At 33.5% G+C, this 25,900-nt stretch overlaps 1 protein-coding gene across 1 annotated transcript; it reads right to left on the bottom strand.

Annotated features, from left to right (window-relative positions):
* Window positions 1–350: 350 nt before the first annotated feature.
* Gga (ADP-ribosylation factor-binding protein Gga) lies at window positions 351–25,900 on the bottom strand. The gene is made up of 16 exons (XM_089232831.1): window positions 25,753–25,900; window positions 22,407–22,567; window positions 22,194–22,292; window positions 21,304–21,462; window positions 19,333–19,404; window positions 18,990–19,070; window positions 17,093–17,230; window positions 14,116–14,197; window positions 13,089–13,208; window positions 12,491–12,592; window positions 10,393–10,668; window positions 9,988–10,114; window positions 9,400–9,611; window positions 8,277–8,440; window positions 3,921–4,031; window positions 351–601 (listed from the first exon to the last, which is right to left on the bottom strand). The coding sequence occupies exons 1-16, from the start codon at window positions 25,802–25,804 to the stop codon at window positions 506–508; spliced, it is 2,052 nt and encodes a 683-aa protein (XP_089088957.1). The 5' UTR covers window positions 25,805–25,900; the 3' UTR covers window positions 351–505.

The raw sequence follows: 25,900 nt of genomic DNA, 5'->3' as shown, positions 1-25,900 counted from the left end.
GGAGAATAACAAAAACCGAATGAATTAAACTAAAATATATATATATCAATATATATATATTAAGATAAATTTGAATTAAATATGATTATTGCTTCAAGGGAATGTAGTTCCAGATATTATCAATAATAATAATGTGATTCCATCATAAATACTTCTATATGTCCTTAATGCATTCGAATAAATGTAAATAAAATAATATTTTAAGTAACCTTATATAAACTGTTATAACCTATACTTTTTTATAGCAATAATTCAGGTGCAGTTGTCCTTGATGTAATGCAATAAAGACGGTGTAAGGAACACTTTAAAAAAATTGGGAATATAAAATTTGAAACCGTGCAGAACATATATCACTAACGAAAAATATTTTTATTCACCAATAAATTAATTTAATTGACGCGAGAGAAATATTCTGGTAACTGTAATTGGTATGTATATATATTCATTTATTTTTATACATGCATTATATTCTCGTAATTCCTGGCAGCTATTTCTAACTTGAAGGTCACCGTGATGAAAATAAACTTTCTACTTCCCCAATTTCAGTATGTTCTTCGCTGTTGAGGTTATAGTTCAACTTATATTTAAAGCGAACTTTTTCCTATAAAAGGGGGAAAAAATAATGTATTATAGTATTGGATAAATGAGATCACAAAATTTATGTTACTATGATTTCTTGCATATAATTTGCAGATTCAAATTCCATTCATTAATAATGAAATATTAATGAATAGAAGAGGTTGTTGATCTTGTTTTTGAAGAAAAAAAAATATTTAGCTATATGCATATACTATCTATAAAATACTGAAAAACCACATTTTTTTACAAATTATTTTTTTTAAATATTTATCTCTATTCCAAACTCTTGGAGAAAAAAGCTGTAAATATAATATACAGCAAAATGTAATTCATGACAAGATATCACCATGCTTTTTCTTATCATACAATCAGCAGATTATATGCAGGAAAATACTGTACAATACATAAACAAAAATGCAGTGAAATCTTGGTACAACGATAAATCCATCTACAACAACATTTTTCAAGTCTATTCATTGTATCTACTTCAGTGCTGTACAATGTTTGAAAATGTCCATGATTTAAAGTTAAACTGCTGCATCTTTATATAATGATAATCCCTTCACAAACGATATTATTTCTTGGTCCACAGAATATCGTTATTTAGAGATTTCCCTATATACACAAGGCAACACATCAGACAATGTGATGTGTGATATTAATTATAATATTTTTAAGAGGGAGGATGAAAAGAAAAAATTACATGACAAATCTCTAGAGAAAGCAAAGAAATTTTCAAGACAGTAAGTTGCAGTAGCTTGGTTTCAGAAATTTAAATATGCTGCTTCATATAAAGTTGATGCTGATATGATGTCTATATTTTTTAATGTCACTTGATGTACTCATGTAGATATTACTACTTAAAATGTAGTATATTGCATACTTAAGTCTAATACTTAAGTTATAATGAACTTGTGCAGTAAGACATTTGTAAGTGGATACCTGATAAAAGAATAAACTGGTTAAGTGGAAAATGCGGAAAATGTTTCCTAATCCATCTCATTTCTACACATTCATATGAGAAAATAGAATAAGTGGGAAAAAACTGTTTTAATGGATAAGGGTAAAAAACATAATGGCAGCTGGTTTTCAATTCTACTACTAAACCAGACATGCACCTCGTCCATATTCCTCTCTGGAACCTCTAACGAATTGTTGCATGTTGGAATGTGTGTATATGTATAGTGAACCTCCCATGAAGTTTGTTTCCATGTAATGCTGCCATCTGCAATCAATTTTTTAAACTATGAGTTTTTTTCAACTCACAGTGCGTGAAGTGTAATAAATGAATAATTATACCATTGTAGGCCCGTTAATCTCTGCGGAAAACTTTTTAACGGGGAGATTGGCTCGCATTTGCGCCTCGAAGTTGGGAACCACAGAAAACCACTTTCAGCCGATCACCATTGCTGCGACTGTGGGGTTTGAACTCGATCCTCGCAATGAGTTTTCAATTCTGCAAGTTGGCGCCATTATGAATTGGTTTAATCAGGTTTTTTTGTTTTTTTTACCCTTACGCTGCTAAACTGGCTGCTCATTGGCATTGGCAAGATATCTTGTCAATGCTAATGTCACTTAAAGGATTAAGTATATACTAAATTTTTTTGGCAAAAATGGCTCCACAAACAAAAAAAAAAAGCAAAAAAACAATTCTATTTTGAGTAGTTGATAACCCTTAGAGACACAATATTTTTCTCACTGTATTCTTTTCTACGAAAGATTAAATAATCCTTTGAGTGATATAGTTCTTACATTCTGACCACAACGTTTGACTTGAGCGGATGTTTTTTTCCGCTGAGCAACCAGGAGTTAAGATTTAATATCCAACCCAAGTGGAATGCCTGGTCAGCATGAATAGTACTTATATTGTATTTATCCTCTGAAGATGACACCCATAATGCGTTGAAATGGATTAGGAATTTCATTTTTTTTTTGGTGCATTTGCTTTTTTTTTTTCACTTTGTGAATTATTCTTTTTTTAACCTCGGCGAGAGAGAGAGACTTCAACCCAAACTTCAACAATAACAAAAACAAACACCTACAACCACTTGAAGCCAGGGCTGAACTCTCAGAAGTTTAAATAATACCTACAGAAAGAAAAAAAGCAACACTTCAAATTTTCATACTGGGTCTGAAAGAAATAAACTCTTCAAAAAAATCTGTGAGAGTTGGTAGGAAGTGGAACTCAAGTCAAATTTTAAAAAATTATAAAAATGTGCTACTGCCAAAAGTATATTGACATAAAGCATCATAATTAATACAAATACAACGCCACATCAGGCAAAATGCCCAACAAGGTGGCTAAGAAAAAGATGCAAATAACAAATATGAAAGTCATATATTTCAAAAATACCGCAACCCAATTAAAAACTAAAATTATAAACAATATATACACATGATAAAATACTACACAATGCCCATAATGTATTTATGGTTGTCTTATTCTAAGTATGGATAGCTTCTTGATTTACCCCAACATGTTTATCGTATTTCTTTTTAAACGTGTCAATTGTGTTACAATTTACTACCTCCGGGGGTAAGCTATTCCATTTATTAACAACCCTATTGGAGAAAAATTCCCTGCGACACCATAACCTCGCATTGTCCCTTCCCAATCGATACTGGTGTCCCCTTGTAAAAGCAGTCGACTGGCGGTGTATTAAAAGTTCATGGTCCATCTTATCCATCCCATTGAAAATTTTGAACACTTCGATCATATCTCCTCGACACCTGCGTTTCTCCAATGTAAACATATTCAAAAAATGAAGTCTCTCTTCATAACTCAAGCCCTGTGTACCAATAAGAACACGCGTAGCTCTTCTCTGCACCCCTTCAACCAAGTCTATGTCCCTCTGTAAGTATGATCTCCAAAACCTTACTACATACTCGTCTCGGATGAACTAAGCCTCGAAAAAGCGGAAAAATTACTTTAGGACAACGCGAAGTTGCATTTGAAACATTTACGTTACCATAAATGTTGCTCTATTGCTCTAGCAAAGGATAGTTTTTCTTTTTAGTAGTAAGAGTAACTGTAACTTTGTAGGAGTGTAACTCTTTTCTAAAGAGTTTCACTATTTTAGAAAAAAAAAAAGTGACTTTTTTTTTTTCTAAAATAGTGAAACTCACATATAACAATATTCCCAGAACCGGAGAAAAGTATCATTACAAATGATTTATCATTATAGATGGAATATATCAACACTGTGAAAAATTCAACAGGACCAGAAAGTAATCTTGATTTATGGGCGATTAGGTATCATTATATAGAATTTTCATCATATCTTAGAAAAAAAATCTGTGGGTGTATGGAAGGAAGTGAAATTTTACATAGCATTCAATACCTTTTGAGGATTGGCCAATAGAAGCACTTGTGTTATGGCAGCTGGTGGCAAAATAGGATTGTGAGCTGGTAAGTCAGTAGCAGATGGTGGCTGCAACCTGATCTTCATTGACTATCCAAGAATGATGAAAAAGAAAAGAAAAATCATAATATTTATAATGAATGAATATATCCTTCCTTAAAAACTAAAGGAATTCAACAAACTATCTAAAAATAAATTAGTACAAGATACAGTCCAAGTCGTTTAATGTGATCACACCAGGAATAAGGATTCTGGTAACAACCACCGAATGATAACTATATATGAAAAAAGTCCTGTTTGCAAGTATGATGACCATACGTCTTGTTTGGTCAAAAATAATTTTTATATTTGATGAAAGAAGTGAAAAATTATCAAATATAAAAATAATAAAAATGAAACAGCAGTACGTTGAGAATCAAGATTTTTTTTCTCAGTAAGTATTTTAGGTAATAACAATCATATTCATAAGGGTAAAAATATTTACTATCCCTAAATCACGTTTTATGTACTTGTGAGATAGAAAAAACATGATTGATAAAGATGAAAAAAATTTAAAACCAATTTAAGCTTGTACAAATAACAATTAATTATTATTTGCTGAATAAATCTTGCTTTTCTCATATCACCAAGGATATAATCATAAAAAAATTCATTTTAGGTAACTGATTGGAATTAATAAATGATCTACAAAATTTTTAGGTTTTAAAAAGTATGTTATAAACTCAATTTTTAGTAACAAATGATTTTTCAATGCTCATATAATATCATATTGCCAGACTTTTTTTCAGTTTGCTTCTAGTTTCTTATTTTTTAATTTAACCCTCTATGGTCTGGTGTACACTATATAGCCAAAAGTCTGTGTGCACTTAGGAGTCTAGATATTTTTTCTTGAATTTCTAGAAAAATACTGAATGAATCACTTTGAAATTTTGGTCATATAGACCCTATGTTGGCACTCATGATTTCCAGTGAAAATTTAGTCACAAATGCATTTAGGGACTGATAAAAAATAAAATAAGAAAAAAATGTTTGTAATCAACCTGTATCAGAAAAAAACAGCAAATGACTTGTAACTTTAACAAAATATTGTACTAACTTTATGCAATAATACTTCTGCATAGTTTCGTGAGAATATATTCACAAAAATATAAATTTTTTGTATAAAAATTCCAATTTCCATTGCATATTTTTTGCTTATAATGCAAATGCAGAGTTTTCAACCAATAGTGCAACTTATACGAAAATTCCACCCGAATGTTATGGAATTTAAGATATATGCAATATTGTGAGCTGTAATCTTGGAACTTGTTGAAAGTAACTAAATGATAAGGGGATTTTTTACAAATTGGTGTATGATTATTTTCTGTTATTTAATTATTTCGAGAATAAGACCACAGCATTATGTGAATGAGCGAAGACACATGTCTGATGCTATGCAAGAGAAATGTTTTAGCATAACATCCATGTATGATATGTCAAAATGAACAAATAGAAGTCAATAATGAAATAACAGAAAATAATCCAATACAAATTTCTGGAAAACTCATCATTCCAGCAAGTTTTTAAATTATTGCTTACTGTATCATTGATATCTTCCTGAATTTTCATGACATTCAGCTGGAATTGCCATATAAGCTGCATTATGCATCTGGCAATCAAATTATGAAAAAATAAAATTTATATTTTTCGCGCACATGCAATTAAAATAATCATTTATACAAATACAAATACAGCGCCACAACAGGCAAAATGCCCAACGAGGTGGCTGAGAAAAAGATGCTCATAAAAATATGGATGTCATATATTTAAAAAATACAGCAACCCAATTAAATTATTTACTATACAAATGCTCATATATCATTGAGTAATAATTTGTCACATTTTATATTTCTATACAGTATGTCACATGTGAATGGTGTCATTTTTTTCTGTAAATTTCGTAAAAATTTGTTGAAAACTCATCATGTTATAAGCAAAAAACATGCAATGAGAATTGGAATTTTTATAGAAAACATTTATATCTTTGTGAATATATATGCTATCCTCACAAAAATGCAGAAGTATAGCAGAATGTTAGCACAATACTTTGTTGAAGTTACAAGTCATTTGCGGCTTTTTCTGATACAGGGTAGATCAAAAAAAATTTTTTCTTATTTTATTTTTTTGTCCATTCTCTTAAATCTTAAAATTAATATCTCTCAAATCAAATTAATTAATTCTCTTAAATCATTCTCGTTGGGCATTTTGCCTGTTGTGGCGTTGTATTTGTATTTGTAAATGTACTTTTGACTAAATTCTCACTAGAAATTGTGAGTACCAACTTAGGGTATATAAACTGAAGAGCCAAAAAAACTGGTACAGGCATGCGTATGCAAATAAAGAGATATGGAACCAATCAGAGTACGGCGCTGTGGTCAATAACGCCTATATAACACAACAAGTGTCTAGCATAGCTGTTAGATCGGTTACTGCTGCTACAATGGCAGGTTATCGAGATTTAAGTGAGTTTGAACGTGGTGTTATAGTCGGCGCACGAGAGATGGGACATAGCATCTCCGAGGTAGCGATGAAATTTGGATTTTCACGAGTGTACCGTGAATATCGGGAATCCGGTAAAAAATTAAATCTCCGACATCGCTGCGGCTGGAAAAAGATCATGCAAGAACGGGACCAACGACGACTGACGAGAATCATTAAACAAGACAGACGTGCAACCCTTCTGCAAATTGCTGCAGATTTCAATGCTGGGCCATCAACAAGTGTCAGCGTACAAACCATTCAACGAAACATCATCGATATGGGCTTTCGGAGCCGAAGGCCCACTCGTGTACCCTTGATGACTGCACGACACAAAGCTTTACGCCTCGCCTGGGCCCGACAACACCGACATTGGACTGTTGAGAACTGGAAACACGTTGCCTGGTCTGACGAGTCTCGGTTCCAATTGCTTTGAGCTGATGGACGTGTACGGGTATGGAGACAACCTCATGAATCCATGGACCCTACATGTCAACAGGGGACTGTTCAAGATGGTGGAGGCTCTGTGATGGTATGGGCCGTGTGCAGTTGGCGTGATATGGGACCCCTGATACGTCTAGATACGACTCTGACAGGTGACAGGTACGTAAGCATCCTGTCTGATCACCTGCACCCATTCATGTCCATTGTGCATTCCGACGGACTTGGACAATTTCAGCAGTACAATGCGAAACCCCACACGTCCAGAATTGCTACAAAGTGGCTCCAGGAACACTCTTCTGACTTGAGACACTTCCGCTGGCCACCAAAATCCCCAGACATGAAAATTGTTGAACATATCTGGGATGCCTTGCAACGTGCTGTTCAGAAGAGATCTCCACCCCTCTTACTCCTACGGATTTACGGACAGCCCTGCAGGATTCATGGTGTCAATTACCTACAGCACTACTTCAGACATTAGTCGAGTCCATGCCACGTCGTGTTGCGGCACTTCTGCGTGCTCGCAGGGGCCCTACACGATATTAGGCAGGTGGACCAGTTTTTTTGGATCTTCAGTGTAGAACCGAAATTGTAGAGCAATTCATTCAGTATTTTTCTAGAAATTTCAAAAAATGTCTACACTCCCAAGTGAACAGACTTTCGGTTTTATAATGCATATTTGAATATACTTGATAAATACATGGTCGGGGAAAAAACCTATTACACCAATTTATTTATTTATTTGGTACTTCAGAAAGTACATATTTTAATGTCATTTCTATACAAAATATGGCTGTATCAGTGCAATATATTTTTTATCTAAAAAGATTTGATTCCTCATTAGTGTCATTTTTTTTTGAGAGCTGCTGAAATCCTACATGTTCGGACATTTATAAAATTGTATCAAATTGTGGGAATTAGAAATAAAATTCAAGATAAAATTATTCAACTTTGTTGAGCAAGATTTTATCAGTTTTTAGATTACACAGTAAAAGAAAAGAAAGCTGTATATTTTACTTTTAATTACTATGGTAACTGTGTGTGTGTGTGGTTCCAACTTTTACTATAATACTCATTAAGAGAGATTTCTCATTTAAAGTTTTTTCTCATGAAGGTTTTTTTGAAAAATGTTGCAGGATCCACTGTAATTGAAAAATCCACTCTAATTATCCGAATTACAGTTTTGTGCATTGCTTCATTTAAAAATATGCTAACAGCATCAATTTACATCTGTATTTGTAAAAGAAAATTCAATACTTTTATATAGGGTTGAACCATAGAAAGTTAAAACCAAAGTCATTTCCAATATTTATAAAAACAAATGCTTTCTATTTAAAAGTCTAAAGCTATGTATTGTATCAACAGACAGATGAATACCTTTGGAACTGCAGCCTGAAACATAACATTTCTAACTGGACTAGAATTTTTACTCATAGTTGACGCAACCATTACAGACACATCTGGACGAGGCTCATTCTTAGTAAAATGTATCACAACTGTAACACCATTCTTCTCAAAGAGAGTCAATGGGGAATGAGATCCTAGAAGAAAAAAAAAGAATGTATGCACATAATTTCAGAAGTGAACAAGAAACTTTTTCTATGTAAATTTGATATCAAATACTGATTATATAAATTCTCATACATATTCTAAGAGTTCATGGCTATCTCAATTTTTACATTACACGATACAGGAAACCTATATTAACGTACTATAATTTAAATATTGATGCCCCAGTTCAAAAGGCAACAACTCAAAATTCTATGTTTTGAGAATTTTGCATTTCAAAGGTTCAACTTTGTAGGGAACTGAATGTGAATCAACTCCAATTTAATTCTAGTAGAGTCTATAAACAGAGTTAGGAGTTGTTTCTATTTCAATACATGTAGAAGTATTTACACCATTCTTATGGCATGCATTACTCAAAAATCCAATTTTCTGCACTTTTGCCTTTTTGAACTAGGCTGTTCATATTAAACTTTCAATTTTTTTTCCAGCTAAACTTAAAAAATTGAGATATATAATTCATATAGCAGACTGGCTCATATTTTTACATTTTTTGAATTGGTATACTATTGGACAGGCAAATAGTTTTATAGATCATTAATCATACTACACTTTGATCTTAGCCAAAAGGCAGAGAAGCGATCATACTACAGGGACAAAAACCAAATACTGAAAATTTATTAACCCTTAAACTGCTCCCACTGTCAATAAATGATGAAAGATTTGTGATATGGGGGGTAAATGCATATTTTCTTTCTTGTGCATACAGAAGGTGCATTTCTGACTATTTGTTTAATTTAAGGATTGAAACAAAAACGTTGCTAAATAGGTGTTATACAAACTTGAATCTAAAAATTAAAAAAAGCATACAAAATTAAAAATAATAATAATTTCTTTATTGAACAGTTCTGCAACAAAAAAGACATTTATAGTAAAATACTTTTTTCCCCCACAAAAATAAATTTTCTACATTCTAAAGATTGGAAAGCCTTACCTGGCTGAACAGTCTCAAGTGGAACAAAAACATTTGCAAGTGAAGGAACATCTGGAGTCTGGGGTCTTGATTCTGTATCCCCACTGGCATTTGCATTAGAGAATTCGTTATTTGAAATGTTTGAGTCAACTTTAGTTTGTATCAGCTGCTGAGATGCTGTTACTTGATCTTTCTGTTGCTTCAATTGACTTATAGGTATCTTCTGAGGTGTACTAACAAAGAATATAACATATTATTATCTATACCGATATATTTGAGTAGCATTATATTTTTTTTCTTTCTTCAAGGAAAAAAAACAAACATTCTGTAACTGAATTACAATGTTACAAATTTTGCCACATATTGCACCACTGATTTTGCAGGGAAAACTTATGTGTCTTTTGAACACACAAATGGAAGTCAGTCTTTTTCTTGTAATATAAAATAACATACTTATTTCAAAATTCAGTTTCCACTATCAAAAAAATAAAACAGATGCACATTGTATTTAATTGCAACAATTCATAAAAGCTAATTAGGCAAATACATGGATGAAAATCCCACTTGATTATTGAATAAAGTTTTACTAATTCAGTATCTAGATCTTACTTTGGAAACTCCATCTTGATGCCACTAGGTAGGCTCTTTTTTAACAACGATTGACTGAGTTCTTCAAGGTCTGCTAAACCTTTAGATGAATTCACTGAAGCATTTGTTACAGACTTGATTGGAGCACCTTCAATAAAAATAGAAACTAAAATTTATATGGGCTGTCAGAAAGTAAATTTTTCAAATAAATAGTTAAATCTGATTTAAACATGTCTAAACATTTCTAGTAACTAAAAACATTTTAACATTTCTCAATTTCATTTTGTAGCATTATTTATCATGCGTAGTGGATAAAATTAGAAATGATTTCAAAATTTAAAAACTCAACAAGAATTTCAAAATAATTTTGAAATGATTATGAACTTAAGATATACCAAACATAAGGGGAAAAAGTCTGGAACTTACTGGTTTGAGATCGATATGCTTTAATGTCTACTAAGCTAGGAGTAAGAGTTGTTCCAGAGGAAAAGCCAGGACCGACTGCATCCAGAGGAAGTGATGATGAAATAAAACCAGAGGAGACATTTGATGGTGTTTGGAATGAAGAAGAGATCGGTTTTGGAGTTGAATTGTCTCCCACTCTAAATAATTGGTCCAAATCAGCCAATTTACTTGAAGCTTTTGGATCTGATGTCACAGAATCAGACAAACTGCTGGAACCAACTGAAAGATCTTTCAATCCTAGTGAACAAAAATTAAAAATATTGGAGAAAATTTAAAATGATAAACACAAATTTGTGTGCTAATGTCAATATCATCACGTGATGAATGTTCTGAAGTTATTAGCACTGAAAAATAGATTAAATTACCCAATCACAATTTTTTTCCTCGATAATAAAATAGACCAAGACACATCTTTCCATATGAGAAAGATTGATATTCCCCCCTTTTTTCCACATCATCAATAAACATCTACTCATGATCCCCAAAGCAGAATGTGCTGAAATCTGCAACGTACGTCGCAGAACAATTACCGCTACTGCAGAACAATTTGGAAGAATTTTAAGAAAAAGTGCAAAAAACACTATTACATGTATGGGGATTTTTACCGCAGAACATTTCCAGTTAGCGGAAGGCTCGTCACAGAACAGTACCAAACATTCTGCTTTGGGGCTCATGACTTTTTTGTACATAAAAGTCATAAGCACAGAAGTGTTTTGTACATAATACAAACAAAAATCAGCCAACAGGTTTTTCTTTACATTATAATTGCATGCGTAAGTATAATGGTTTTAGAAACAGTTTTACAGAAGGTACACAATGGTTCACATGCACTGACTTAAGTATAGCAATAAGGAAGAATAGATTAGTATATATCTTCAAAAATTTTGTTCCATTTCTTGTAGAATATTTTCTTCGATAATGAATGTCTGTATTGATCAGCCACAACAATAATCCAGCCAATGCACTGAGAAGGTTGACTGTTTTGCACAATCACTGGAACGAAGTGGCAGATATCATTTGACTAAGCACTAATTTCGAAGAAAATCTCATTTGTGATAAAAATGTATTACCACTCCAGTTGAAATAAGCAGCACAATCCATTAAATGCATAAGGAGCAATTGTTACATCCCTCCCCCATTCAATCTGTGGTGCAGGCCTGCTATGCTGATATTATGCCACATTATACAGGGTGTTTCAAAAAGAATAACCCGATTTGAAATGTGAATATTATGAAAAATATTGAACATAGAACATAGACACTTGAAATTAATTTTATATTACATGGCTAATCATAAAGTTTTTTTTACTAACCAAATTGAAGGTGCTCAATATGTCCACCTTGAGATCCACAGCATATGTCTATACGGTAGTCAAATTAGTCCAAAAATTTTGTGAGCATGTTTGCATCCCCTGCGAGTGGATTTCTAAGGACTACACACGTGTGAAACTCTGTCGGATGCGCTTCACATTTTCATCTGGCATGCGGGAACAACCAGGGGATTTCCCTTTCACAGACAACCCGTGTCTTGGAATTGTTTATACCATTGCCTAATGCTCTGAGAGGTAGTAAGTTCAACACCAGGGTATGTTGATGAAAAGAGCGATGAACAGTTGTTAGGGACTCACACTTCGTGAAACTTAGAACACAAAACAGTTTCTGTTGTGCTGTCACCGTCTTGACAAATACTGAAGTTGCAGCCGGAGGAAGAACGTTAGCGCTACCTGTCGGCAACTGTGTGAAACTAGAGATTTCCCTTTCTACCTATACATTATTCGATCAAAACAGATTAAAAGCTGAATAGTTATGATTTCTTTAAATCGGATGATCCTTTTTGAAACACCCTGTATTACATTTAAGAACAGAAGTATTAATGTGATTAGGCATTTAGATTCAGCCAAATTCTTCCTCACATTCTTGACCCTTATGACAAAAAATTAAGCAATAGTTGTTTATGAGTAAGATTGATAACTTTCAAAACATCAAAACCTATCAGAGATAACAATTTTCCTGAAAAACACAAAATATACAACTGATTAAATAAAGAATCAAGAACATACCCAGAGACAGTAATTGGTCATCAAGAAGTGATATATCAGATGAGGATGCATGTGCAGTAACAGAATCAACTGGACTTCCCAGATCAAGAAGAGAGGCACCATCTGCAAAAGAAGCATACATGAAACAGATTTAAATTCAACTAAAACCAACACATATGAAATAATGAACCAAAAACAAATTTCATAAAAGAACAATACAGATACAATATTGAAATACTTACAGAAAATGGCTGCAACACAAGATAAAAAACACATTAAAGTAATTTCAAAATTTAACATTCCCGACATGCAATAAAATTTAATTTTCATAAATTACTTCTCTTAAAAAAGTTCTGAGAAAAATATGAGTTCAATTATCTGTATAGTTAGAATTTTCTCTCATCAGTGAAAACAAACATAATGCTCTCAATACAATCAAATGTATTGAGAGCAGTATGTACAATACCTTGAAATTCACTGTTTGAATTCCTTGGGACTCCCCGTGCACGAGCATAAATTTGAGACTTTCTCAAAATTTGAGTTTCACAATTTATCATTGGTTTACAATTAAATTAGAAATGAATTCCGAGGCACCACTGGTTTAATAAATCAAACTTACTTTTCGATGGTGATCGAGAACTATCAGACATAGAACAAGCTGCTTCCTCTTCAACACCCAGCTCTTTCTTATATCGATTTATGACAATCGTCAACTCATCATTTGCTTTCAAAATGTCATCTGAAATTCAAAAGAATTTATTTATGCTGAAATTTGAATCAGAAATAATTCTTCACAAGAGCTGAGATAAATCAAGATTTTTGGGATTATCTGAACCAGTTCATTTTAACATTCCACTAGAATTTTCATGACCAAAATGTTACAATACAATTGCACTTTTGTTTCCTTCCTTTCATTGAAGGAAGGAAAAAGGGAATTGAAGTTTGATCAGCAAAATTTTTAAAGCATATTTTTTGCAGCAATAACTTCCTGACTGATTGAAAAGTTCAATTAAATACTCAGATAGTTTCAGACAGAGATGATTATTATTGTACTGAATGTAAAACAAAAAATTTCCCATGGAAATAAGCACAAATATTGTCCAAAGTAGATAATCAAAAACACAAATGAAACAATATAAAATCCTCAACTAGTTCAAATGTCATATAGCCCTATTATGTTAAAACATACTATAAACAGTACTAATAGTAAATATTTAAATATCATTTCTGTAGCATAAGACTTTATCTTTTATACTATTGCTATATTATTTAGCACTTCAAAGACCTAAAATTACAAGAAAATCTCATTTCTATTTTTTTAAATAGAAGCTTTTTTAAATACCAAACTGCTGGATATATAAAAATAAATAACATTCCAGTAACTCTTTGTAACATCACAGGAGACAAAAAAAATGTGACATACTCGAAGAATGATGTAGCTTGTGGCTTAATCTAGGTTGTAATGTTTATTCATTTTCAACAAATATCCTAGTGAAAGTTGCAAAATACTCAAATGCACAGTGTTACGAGAGCAGCAACACACACACTATATAAAATATTGTACATAGAGTAACATTAGTGGTGAAAAACTAGGGGAAAAGATAAGAGGAAAATCAAACTAAATAAATAGAGCTGAATAAACTCACTTAAGCCTTCATCTTTTTCATCCATTTCAGCAGCTAAACGAAACAATTTAGGCCTAAGTCTTTCACAGCTATCAAACAATTCCTAGACATAAAATTATGCAGTTATAATTATTTAGTATCAAAATATAACCTTTAACAATTGTAACACCGCAAATAACCAAAAAAATATTGTTTTGAAATAAACACCAAGCTTTTCTTACATTTGGCATCTTTATGAACTTCATTTAGAAGCTAAAACACTAATTAATGTTTATGTTCAATAATGGTCCCACTTTACTTGTGAAGAGCCCAAAACAATTTATTGAAACATGTATTCCATCTTTCATTGAAAATTTATTATTAGTTACATTGAAACTTGAACTAAAAATCAAATCTTTCACATGGTCTCGTGTGATGCCAATGAGCATCATGGTAGTTATAAATTTGAGTTAGCAATAGCAAGCTAAGTCAAATTTATAACTACTTGCTACTTATTGTGCAATTTGTACAAGGAACAATTTATTTGAGCTTTCTGCAATTATTTTGAGCTTCTTTACATCTTTACAATTTATTTCAGCTTTCCTGGATATCTTGATTGTTTTTTTCCTCTTATTACGCTGCATGCCGATTAATGTGATCACAATGGGACACTGTGTTTCTGATAACAATAACCGATCGATAACTATACCCCAAAGAAAACCTAATTGTAAGTACAAGGATCATATACAGTCAAACCTTGTTAATGAGACACTCTTGGGAGAGCAAAAATATGATTTAGTAAGCGGAGTGACTCGTTAAACGGAGTAAGCCATAGCTGTGCCAATTCCTACCTGAGGACAACTGGGCTTCCAAAAATTGACCCGGTAAGCGGAGTGACGTGTTAACCGGGTGACGCACTAATGAGGTTTGACTGTATCTAGTTTTTTCCTTTCAGCTAAAATCATTGTTTTTATTCAGAAGTTGTGAGAAATCCTTATGAAACTATCTGATGTGTATTACAAATAATGATACTTTTGTTAATGTACGGAACGTTCCATAGGTCCCTTGTGAAAGTCTTCGAGCAGAGGAACCTGAATGTGGCCAGTTAAAGAAACAGAGCAAGAAATAAAGAAAGGGACTTTGTTTCTTTACTTTACACATGCCTTCATTCATTGGCATATGTAAAGGAGGGGGTTTGGAATTCTAAACCCCCTCCCCCCCCCCCAAGTCAAGATAATAGTGTTATTTTGCAGGAAAAACTTAAAAGACCTCTCCTTGAAAAGAAAAAAAAATTGAAACCTTCCCCCCGAGAAGAAAAAACTGACCCCCCCCCCCCTCCTTGAGAAAATTCTGCATGCACCTATGCCTTCATTATAGAAAAGCTGTCGCAAAAGGAGTGCTGCGTGTGCATGAATCATGGTGGCTACTAGGGCCCAATTAGGACATTGTAAACCGAGTATGGAAATTTTTGTCAACAAGGAAGCCTAATGACCTCCTGCAGGTTGATAAGGATAACTTAAAGGGGGAGGGGGGGACAAGTCTGGTTCAATCTCAGCTTCAAAATATAGAAAAAAAAAGAAAAACTTTTGACCAAAAAAAATTAATGACATAAACTGAGGTCCTGATAACTAGTTATAAACAAATTTTCTCCCATGTTAGGATATTGGTGTGTTATATACTTTATGAAAGTCATAACAATTCTGTGATTTTAATGCACAGCATCTACTGTACTCATAGCTGATTAGTCTCCACCCTTTTGCCGCAACTAACTCTTTTCTATGTCAGTAAAAATGAAGATTAGCAGCTTGATGCAACATGAAACAAAGTTGCCACTTTTTTAATATTTCTTTTATGGGAAAGAAAGATTTTCCCTTTCCTTTTCTTTAATTTTTCCCATCAAATGAATGAACAATTCTGCTTCAATTCACGGTGTGATTCATGAAACAAAAATAGCAACTTTCTACTACATGTTTATCCAGATCATGACATCCATATTTATTATGGGCATCTTTTTCTCAGCCACCTCGTTGGGCATTTTGCCTGTTGTGGCCTTGTATTTGTATCAGGAGCCACAGTTTAAAGCATTCATTCATTTTCATCTCATTTGAAATTTAAAAATACATTTTTTTTAAATTTCATTAAAAAATTCATTTTCTCAATTCCCCATCAATTTTCAGTTCATACCTGAATACAAGTGCTCATTTTTTGCATGTAAATAAAATATTTAAAAATCGTTCATAAAAAATGTAATTATTTTAACCAAAATCAAGCATTAAATGTATTTTTTCATATTATTCATTCTAATGATAGTCGAATAATGTTTTGTTATTTGATTCATTTTTGGATGAGTCAATACATGAAATATTTTGGAATGTTGATGTCATCCTGTTACATTAGCTAAAAAAACATTCACATGCACATTTTTAGACGTGCCAGTTTGATGAAAACAATAGGAGAAAAAAAAGCAATGCATCATTTCAGAGAGCACCTTATCTATATCTCATTTCTTATATGACACATAGAATTTACTGAAAGGTCAAAGACACAACTGATAAGAGACAAGAATTTATCATACCGAACAGATAACAATTTTTGATCTACAAGCGATCCTCATTCACTGTGTTTTAATGGAGATTTCTATGTAAATAAATATGATAACAGCAAATATACACAGAAGAGATAACAATTGGAAAAGAGAATATTTAATTACTAAGATGTAATAGATGAGCAAAAACCCACACTTTCAAAGTTGAATGATCATATTTGTTTATGACATAGTAATAGGGAATCAGTTTCATTGTACTAGAAAACATTCATCTGCCTGAGTTTAGGCATGACCATTTTACAACTCCATTCCAGAGCCATTCATAAATTAAGAAATTTTTTTGTTATGAAAGAAACACAATAAATTTACCCTATTTTTTTAATACACTGAATCTAAATTAACTAAAAAGATCCATTTCATTTTTGGTACAAAAGAAATTTTTAAGAATGCCTTAAGAAAAAAAAAACCTTTCACCTTCATAAGCTCTTTCTCCTCTGCTGATGTTTCTGCATAGTTATAATGATCTAACATATCAGCAAGTACTTTGGCATTATTATGCACAGTTTCTAATTCAGTGGATCTTTTGGCCAATAGCTCCATCCTTTGGTCTGCCTGGAAACATATATAAAAACTTTAAAAAAAAATAACTAGTGAATTGTAAAAAGTGCAACTAAGAAAAATCACTTTCAACATTTTTTTTCCTTCAAGTAAAGAAAGAAAATCTGTACAAATGAGACTAAAAAAAGGTGGAATTTTTTTGCAGTTAAAGGTAAACAAAATCTTTCAATTTATAGAAGATATAGAAATTAGCACTTGTACTAGGATCACATTTAACTGAAGAAACCATGAATTCCCTGGACTATGTCCTAGTCCCTAACTATATTTTCACTGTAATCTCCATTTTGTTCTGAAATGCATACTGTAAAGTCCTTTAGTAATCTCATGCAGACCTCAAGGAATGGCATATCATCTTTCGTACACAAAACTAAGGAAATTCAATCATCCAAAGTGTACCATGCATCACATTTGTCAAAAAAACATCAACATCAAAGCACATTACATAACTTCTATTGAAATTAAAAAGATATCGTACCTTGTGATTTAGTGACATGATAATTTCAATAAGCTGATTAAATATGATAGTATGCTTCAAATACCAGCAACAATAAAGTTAAAAAATATGTCAATGTAATTGAAACATCAAATCATATACTAATTTTCGTCAAATTGTAGTTATTTTTTTTATGCACATTCGTACCTACATATAAATAGTAGCCCTAACTAACCCTTAAACAGTACAAATGGCCAAATGTACAATAATACCCAAACTTGCACCACTACTACAAAACCCCACATACACCTCATCCATATTCCTCAATGGAATTTCTAAAGAATGAGAACATGTTCGAATGCTCATGTATGTGTTGTGAACCTAACGTGAAGCTTGTTTCTTAGAAATGCTTGTTAGGTGTTGAAGCAGTGCTGCTCTCTTCTAAATTTGGAAGCAGATGACTTGGCAAGTAAAGTTTTTGCTAGTTGTGTTATGTGTGAATTTCTAAATGTTGTAGACCTGATTGCTCCATAACAGCTTGGCACGCTGTAAACGTGCAGTGACTTTGAAATCACAGCACTTGAAGACGTTGAAGTCACATGAGAAGTGTGTCTTGTCCTAAAAATGATTTTTTTTCTGAATAAGACAAATATTGAACAAAGCTTAAAGGCTTCTAACATCACATTCTTTTAGAGAAAATGTTTCCCTGAGAGAGTCCCATAAAAAAAAGCCAAATAGAAAATAATAAAGAAAATCTGCAAGTTTATACCATCTCCTCCTCCTGAGGAAGGTAGGACATTAGGGGGTATTCAAGCATTACGTAAGCAGATTTTCAGTCATTTTTGACCCCCCCCCCCCCCACCGGCAAAATTTTGTCTGCAGCTTAGAATATTTCATACATTCAAAAAGAGGTGGTTGATCACGTAAGCAGCCTTCAAACCCCCCCCCCTTCCTCCCCTGTCATCAAAAGTCAGCAAATCCGAAACCCCCTCCCCCCCCCCCGATGTTGACGTAATACTTGAATGACCCCTTACCACTGGAAAAATTTACCTCAACTTCCTCACAGTCACTCTTTGAACAAATTACTGACATAAGCCTGGGTATCATTGTATACGTCTACACACACAAAATAAAATATTTTTTTTTCACCATTGGTCAAATCGTGACCAATGAGAGCAGTGTTAAATGAATTAAAGCAGATTCTTAATTACTATGACATTACCAAGATTTCAACCTGATGAACAAATGGATTGGTGTGATAATCACGCTGCTGCTAGGCAGCTGAAGCACTAAAGACAGATTGCAAAAATACATGCATACCTCTCGCACCATTGTCTTTATCAGTCTATTAGCAGCTTGAAGATCTTCTGGTTTTCTGCTTTGCAGTAACATCTGCAATTGCTAGAATAACATGAAAATAATAATATGGGTCATACTTTTATGTTTCCTCATCTTTCCAAAATCTGAGTACAAAAACAAAAAATATGTAACTTTTGTTTCTATGCATAGCTTTGATTTTAAGAGCATACTGGATAGTCAAGAAAGTTCATAATCTATTCAATTCATCAAATTTTTGGAACAGTAAAAAATATATGGTTCAAAAATATGACTTTGAAGCAATCTTGAATGATGTTTTACATGCATGAGATTTCGCAACAATTACCCGCGCTCGCTCTTCATCATCAAAAATTGCATTCCTAGGTCTTGGTGGTGGTGGCTCCGGAGACTTGTAATCCTATAAATTAAAAAAAAAAAAAATTCAAGTTAAAACTACAGAAAAAAATAAACTTCTTGACATAATTTTAATTTAAAAAATGTAATTAAGATCGTAAATGAATATTGTTTATTTTATTTATCTTATTTAGAAGCAATAAGAGCAAACACTGCAGATGTTATAGCAAAAGTTTATCTTAGTTGATAAAAACTCCACCCAAAGTCAGTATATACACCACATGGCCAATGCCCAGAAATATCTTCTTTATAGAACAAAGACCATTCGTATCACAAAAAATTTGGGATTCAAAACAGTAGTCTCTGCCTCTGTGAAAAAGAGGAAAACAATCTTCATTTCATCTCAGAGTGCTCCAAGGACACAGAATTCCACTCTAAATTACCAGACCAGAACAAGCTGACACTCTGGAAACGGCGCATCATCAGAAGTCCCATGAATGCAAATTGCATACTCAAACTTGTGAAGCATCTTGAAATATGAAAAACAGAATACGGATGCCCAAATAAACGGAATAACAATTTCAATGACTGAATATCTTGCTTCAAAACCAAAACAGAATATTCCCAGCCAGCATCTAATAATGATCATAAAACTCAAGAGTAGGGAAATACCTATCCAAGCAACCCTCCGTCCCTCTGAGATACCCTCAACATCCAAATTACAGCATCTAGATGTAAATGTATAGTTAATTAGTGTATGTTCAATCTTATTTTCTTTGGTATTGCATTATTTTATTTTTCCTTTTATGTTAATCCTGATTGTATTGTGTTCAATGTTTTGATGGATTGTTTCCACAGAATGTATATAATTATTTTTGTTGAATAAATACAAGATGCTTTCCGGCACAACCCAGCCTCCTAGGAGATGAGAGAAAGTCACAATAGCTCTGGGCATTCAATTCAAAATCAAATCAATCAGTTAATGATATTTTCACACTTCTCCTACTCCCCATAACTATAAATTTCTGATTGCGCCTTTTGCGATACGATTTTTATACAACTTTCCATGATTATTTATTATCCGTGCCCGTTGCACTTTACTTTAACTTGATTAATTTGATTTTTCGATTTACATGATTTTTGATTTCCTTGCACTATATGTAATCTTTGACGTATCAATAAATTTTGGTTTTACTGGAGATGCCCTGTTCCCCCCCCCCCCGGGGGGGGGGGGGGGGGTTGCTTACGTTGCTTCTTGCGACAGAGCCTGGGTGTCTCGCGGTCTCTCCATTTCCCCATAACTATAATCATGATATTATGTCTATTACAAATACCCCTGAAATAATCATTTGATCCTCTATGTTGCATCACAATCATTATGCATATTTATTAGACTAGAACTTTATAGCAGATTCTGAATGGATTTACTTTCGCGACTCTCCCCGAGAGGTTGGCGTGATAACAATAGACAAATTTTTTTATCATCTTAAGCAAATGACCTCATGAATATTCTTCATATGACAATGACATAACTACTGGTTTGCGGTCCCGTTGCCCGCTGCAATAGCGGTTCATACCCCCCTCATCAAGCCTCACCATCTGAGTAACGAATGTAGCGTGTAGCCATGGCGTTTTGTGCAGATTTATTACATATCAAGTACTTTCCTTTAAGGAAGTTAACGCCCCCCTTGAGGGCGAATATTCATATAGGCTACAAAATAGGCTAAACGAGACAACAAACTTCAACATGATCACAAAATTAGTGTTCAAGTAGAAAAAGTAAAGAATTTTCGTACCAAAATGATTATTTTACGACTGAAGTTTTAGTTATTTAGAGTTTTATTATTTATTTATTTAATTTACTTATAAATATAATATTTATTTTTCAAATCCAGGTAATTTCCAAATTATAGATTGAAAGAAATATCAACTTGAAAATTTCTTTTCATCTCAAAAGCATTACCTTTATCACATACACGGGATCATCCATCACAACACCTTGACGCTTCAACATTTGATATGCTTCATATATTTTCACCTCCTGAGTAAGTTGCACACTCCACATGAACAGCAGTTCTACTACTTTCTGCTTCACTTTTGGTGAGGAGCGATTTCCTAAATACTAAAACACAAAAAATATTTCACTTGTGGAAAAATTATTTTATAGTCAAACAAAACCCTTAGTTTAAAAAAGCCCCTCATAATGAAAGTCGCTTGATTAAAAGTTTGATCAATAAGTGAAGAGTTTCATTTGTCAAATGTGTGAAATCTTCACTGCCATATTCTTTGCATAATGAAATTCTTAGGTTCTTTAAAAGCTATTGACAAGAAATTCAGATGATCTCTATTTGCCGAATTGGTTATAAATATGGTAACCTTGCACAAAAAAGTAAAAGAAAGGGAAGGGAAAAAAATGAAAGGAAACATTATGATAGATAAGTCGATAAGAGAGTACATATGAAGTACATTTCTCCTTTCACCCTCACCCTACCTGTTCTCTTTCGCTCTTATATGCATATAATAATATAGTAGACGGATACATCATATGTGGAAAAAAAATCACTAACAGGAATAAACGAACGTAAAAAGGATCAAATTTCCTTTCAAAGGTAATAGGGTTACAACAAAGCTTCATGATGTTGAGGAGAGGAAAGAAAACAAAGAACTTGTTTGAATTTATTCCACTGGTGTTCGGACACAATATTGCACCCTTAATCGTAAAGTGGTTAAATGCATTTTAAGAAAATAAGAAGGGGTTGATACATGTATATTTTAAAACACATGCATAATGGTCATTAGTGCATAACTAAGATCAAAAGAAAAATGTTTGTGAATGAATTTGCTTGTGATTACCTTGGGCGAGACAACTTTCACCATCTCATTGAGAAATCTGAATTTTCCAACTTCAGAGCGAAACTTGCAACCACAACGATTCACACTTTCTTCAAGAACCTATTCATTAATAAACGGTACAAAATTATCTCTCAATTTTTAGACAGAAAAAATACATTATATACAAAGCAATCAGTCAATACCACGTTAAAGTAAGGGGGAAAACATACATACTGAGAGCGCTAAAAGAGATTCTTTTTCCAATGGGGACTGAATCTTGTGACCAAGAAGACACAGAGCCGTTTGAGGTCCATCTGGTTGTTTTTCAACCATTTCACAAAATTCAACTAAAGATTCTGGATCAGGTTGCTTATGCAAGGGATTTGTTGCTTTTGCTAAATTCAAAAAACATGAAAATTTTGTTAAAGATGTTGAAAACAACAGATTTTCATATCAATATATTACTTTTAAATAAATAATGTCAGAAACCAAAAATATGCTACCACTCTCCCATTTTGCAAATAGGCCTTGACAAAAAACTTCAGATGCCAGCCAAATTTCTTTGGAGCCAAGTATGGTTTTTTACTCCAGAGAAATGGTCATAAACGATAATTTTTCAACTTTTTCATCACTTAACGACCCCTTCCAATGTCAGAAGATACATTATTATGAAATCAAAAAAATTTGCGTCATCCTTAGATTTCAATTTAGCGAGTAAAACATTTTAGATGCCAATACTGGTTTTCTAGCTGGCATGATGACCTGGCACCTGGGATTTGTCAAGCTCTGATTAAAAACAGATTGAAGTTTGAAGCCCACCTACATGAAGGTACTCTGGTTCTTCAGGAAATAAAAGACAAATATAAATATGACTGGCTTTTTTCCCCCGCCCATATGAGCACCTTTACAGCCTTCGCTTGAACAAGGAGGAATGGAGCTAGTCTATTTGATATACCAACAATATGCATTAGGATCTTCACATGTAGTCATTAAATTGCTTGTTTCGCGAATCACAGCGACCTGTCATCATAATCACACTATACAGAAGCTCAGCAAATCACTAAAAAAAAAGCATACCAGCAAGTGTGTAGATCAGTATTGCCCTTCTCCCCCCTATTAAACCATTCCATGTTATATCTGCAGCTCCACCTATATAACTATTGTCACTCAAGCCCAATTAACTCATGCGCCCCTTGGAATCTTTTAAGATATACTCTCCGTTCTCTTCCTGAAAGTTTTTGAACCATTTCATGTAAAATGAAAGATTCAGCTAATAGGAAATGTATTTCGAAAAAAAGGAGTCCATGTTTTCAAAGCAAGCATTCTTTCAGTGAAAGACTCTCAGCATCAAACTAAACAGTCTGGACATTCTAGGAGCTTATCTTTTCCATCTGCACGTATCAGACACAGGAATGAGCTGATAAAATCACAAATGGATGGGGGAAACACTTACGACTGGGTTGTTCTACCCAGCTACCACTACTTCAGTAGACCAAAGCTGGTAGTCCTTGTGTACATATCAATGTAAAATAAGATCTTCAGTATCTCACTTATCCTGTATTTTCTCATTTATCTAATTCTGAATCTGTTCATTTTAACCTTCGGTCAGTTTGTGTCTTTTTATAGCGCTCCTTGATGTTTTAAAAAAACTTACATTTAAACTCTGGGCAGTACTTGGAATCAATTAAATGACTTTCCCATAGAAACATAATTATGGAAAATCCCGTTTCAGCTAATGGACGCAATCCCAGTTTGATTTATCTTCATTAGGTGAAATATCACTGTGTAGATGATTATGACTATTCCAGACTCTGCCACGAAGCTGGGCTGGAAGAGATATCGGCAACGGGATAAGTCCAGTGGCAAAGTTCTGGCATTCATTCATTGTATACGTGATTATAGAGGGTAGCGCTATATAGGATTTTTACTGTATTTGTGAATATACTCTACTCACAACAGCCCCCCCCCCCCCAATTTATTTTTCTACATCAATCAAAAGTCTGTTTTCTCTAAGATTAATAAAAATGGAAGTATGAAATGTACAATGTTTTGCATACTAGCCCTCATAGTTTAAATTCCTTAATTGTGTTTTTATTAAGCCCAGTATTTCTTTTTTGCTCTGACCATTGTCTGGGTTTTTATTTATATTCAAAAGAATAAGCCCTATTTATTCATGTATCAGAAGGACATGTCGTATTGCAGTGAAACCTCGATACAACCAAGCAGACTTGGATACTCTGCAGACCAAGAAAAAAGTATTGTAGTAGAGGAACTATTGTTATATCAAGAAGTAGCATTATCCAGGGCTGGAACAACTCGTGAAAAATCGAGGCACAAGAGAAAATTTTCAGGTGCCAAAAAAAATTTTACCCGAAGAAAAAGGTCCAAAATAACACTTCTTTTGACTTTTTCACGGCTTAGAGACCCGCTCCCTTGGCAGAGATAAGCTGCTGCGAATTCCAAAAATTTTGAGCTACTCTCAGCCAGCAATTTAATAACTACGTAGAGAAAAGTTTAGGCACCAATACTAATTTTTTTAACACCATGGTAACCTGAATCCTGGGATTTGTGCAACCCTGGCATTATCATCAGGAGCCGACAAATGTATTGCTGTTGTTGGTAACTCCTCTGATTGACACATCCCTCTCAAAAAATTAGTACCCTGGACATTTCTATTTGCGAGCACCATTTCTTTGGATGGAACCATCCATCGGAACAACAAATAAAGGGTTTCTAGTAATTGGATAATTTGCATATCCTTCTATTGATTAGAACTGACAACAGGTCTTCTGTTGTCCCTTATACGATATTTTTTCACTTTTTTTTTTTTTTCTTCTCTACTGCTTTCAATATACATATCTAGCATATTTACCCAGGGAAAGAAATCATAGATAGTATTTCCCCCATAATGTTCAGGGAGGCGAGAAGCCTCCCTTAAAATTCAGCTTGAAAATTATTTTTTCTCATCGTGATAAGCGTATTGGTTTGCCCAACTTCCAAAATGGCAGATGTTCGGAGGTTACTCGCAATGTTAAGTCTATGGGACGTGTTCTGTTCCACATAAAATTGTGGCTGTTGCTCGAAGTGGCTGTTAGAGGAAATTTTACTGTATTTCTCAAGCACAGTGTCAAAATACATATTTATATTTTCCACGTGAACAAGCAACTTCGGAGGAATAGGACACTAAATTGAGTACTTTCTAAAAAAAATCCCTTAAAAACAACATTGATGTTGCAAAATTAGTAAAATAGGAAGTATCAAAGCAACAAATGATATCTAATAAAAGCGTCAATGAATACTCATTGTAAAAAATGTGCTGACTCAGTAAACTCTCCCTCTCATTAACTCAACAATAAAACTAATTGTTTCTTTTCTTCTTTTTTTTTTTACTTTCGCAAATCCATGTTCATTAGTTTTCATGACAGAGCCTAGAATCGATTTTCGGGGATACCGTATTTTTTTTTTTTTTTTTTTTTTTTGGGGGGGGGGGGAGACGGGACTCGGACCCAAGGTCCTACAAGTTCGGACAAATGCATCACGATTACATAGAACAAATTGGAGCGGGGCATTGAAAACAAACCCAATAGAGTTTCCAGATTCCGTTCATCGTCGACCAATTCGTCCGCAGCCATCGGGTGAATTTCTCAGTTCAAAGTTTGACTCTCAAATGAACGCAAACAACACAACATAGCAAAACCGAAATTCGGGATCTACTCGAGTGAACGAGG

The sequence above is a fragment of the Pholcus phalangioides genome, unplaced genomic scaffold, assembly GCF_987345545.1.
Source record: "Pholcus phalangioides strain wild (caught in Gottingen) unplaced genomic scaffold, Ppha-v1.0 ptg000001l_1, whole genome shotgun sequence".
In the NCBI taxonomy this organism is placed as follows: Eukaryota; Metazoa; Arthropoda; class Arachnida; order Araneae; family Pholcidae; genus Pholcus; species Pholcus phalangioides.
The sequence above is the reverse complement of the archived record's forward strand: the minus strand, read 5'-3'. Positions and strand labels throughout refer to the sequence as shown.

What these genes read in the sequence shown, in the direction of transcription:
- Gga (XM_089232831.1), bottom strand. Translation starts at nt 25,804, where the DNA reads ATGGCTGCGGACGAATTGGTCGACGATGAACGGAATCTGGAAACTCTA. An exon ending in ATCCCGTGTATGTGATAAAG is followed by an intron (nt 19,405 to 21,303) that starts GTAATGCTTTTG and finishes TTTAATTTATAG; the next exon opens with GATTACAAGTCTCCGGAGCC. An exon ending in TAAAGACAATGGTGCGAGAG is followed by an intron (nt 17,231 to 18,989) that starts GTATGCATGTAT and finishes ATATGTTTCCAG; the next exon opens with GCAGACCAAAGGATGGAGCT.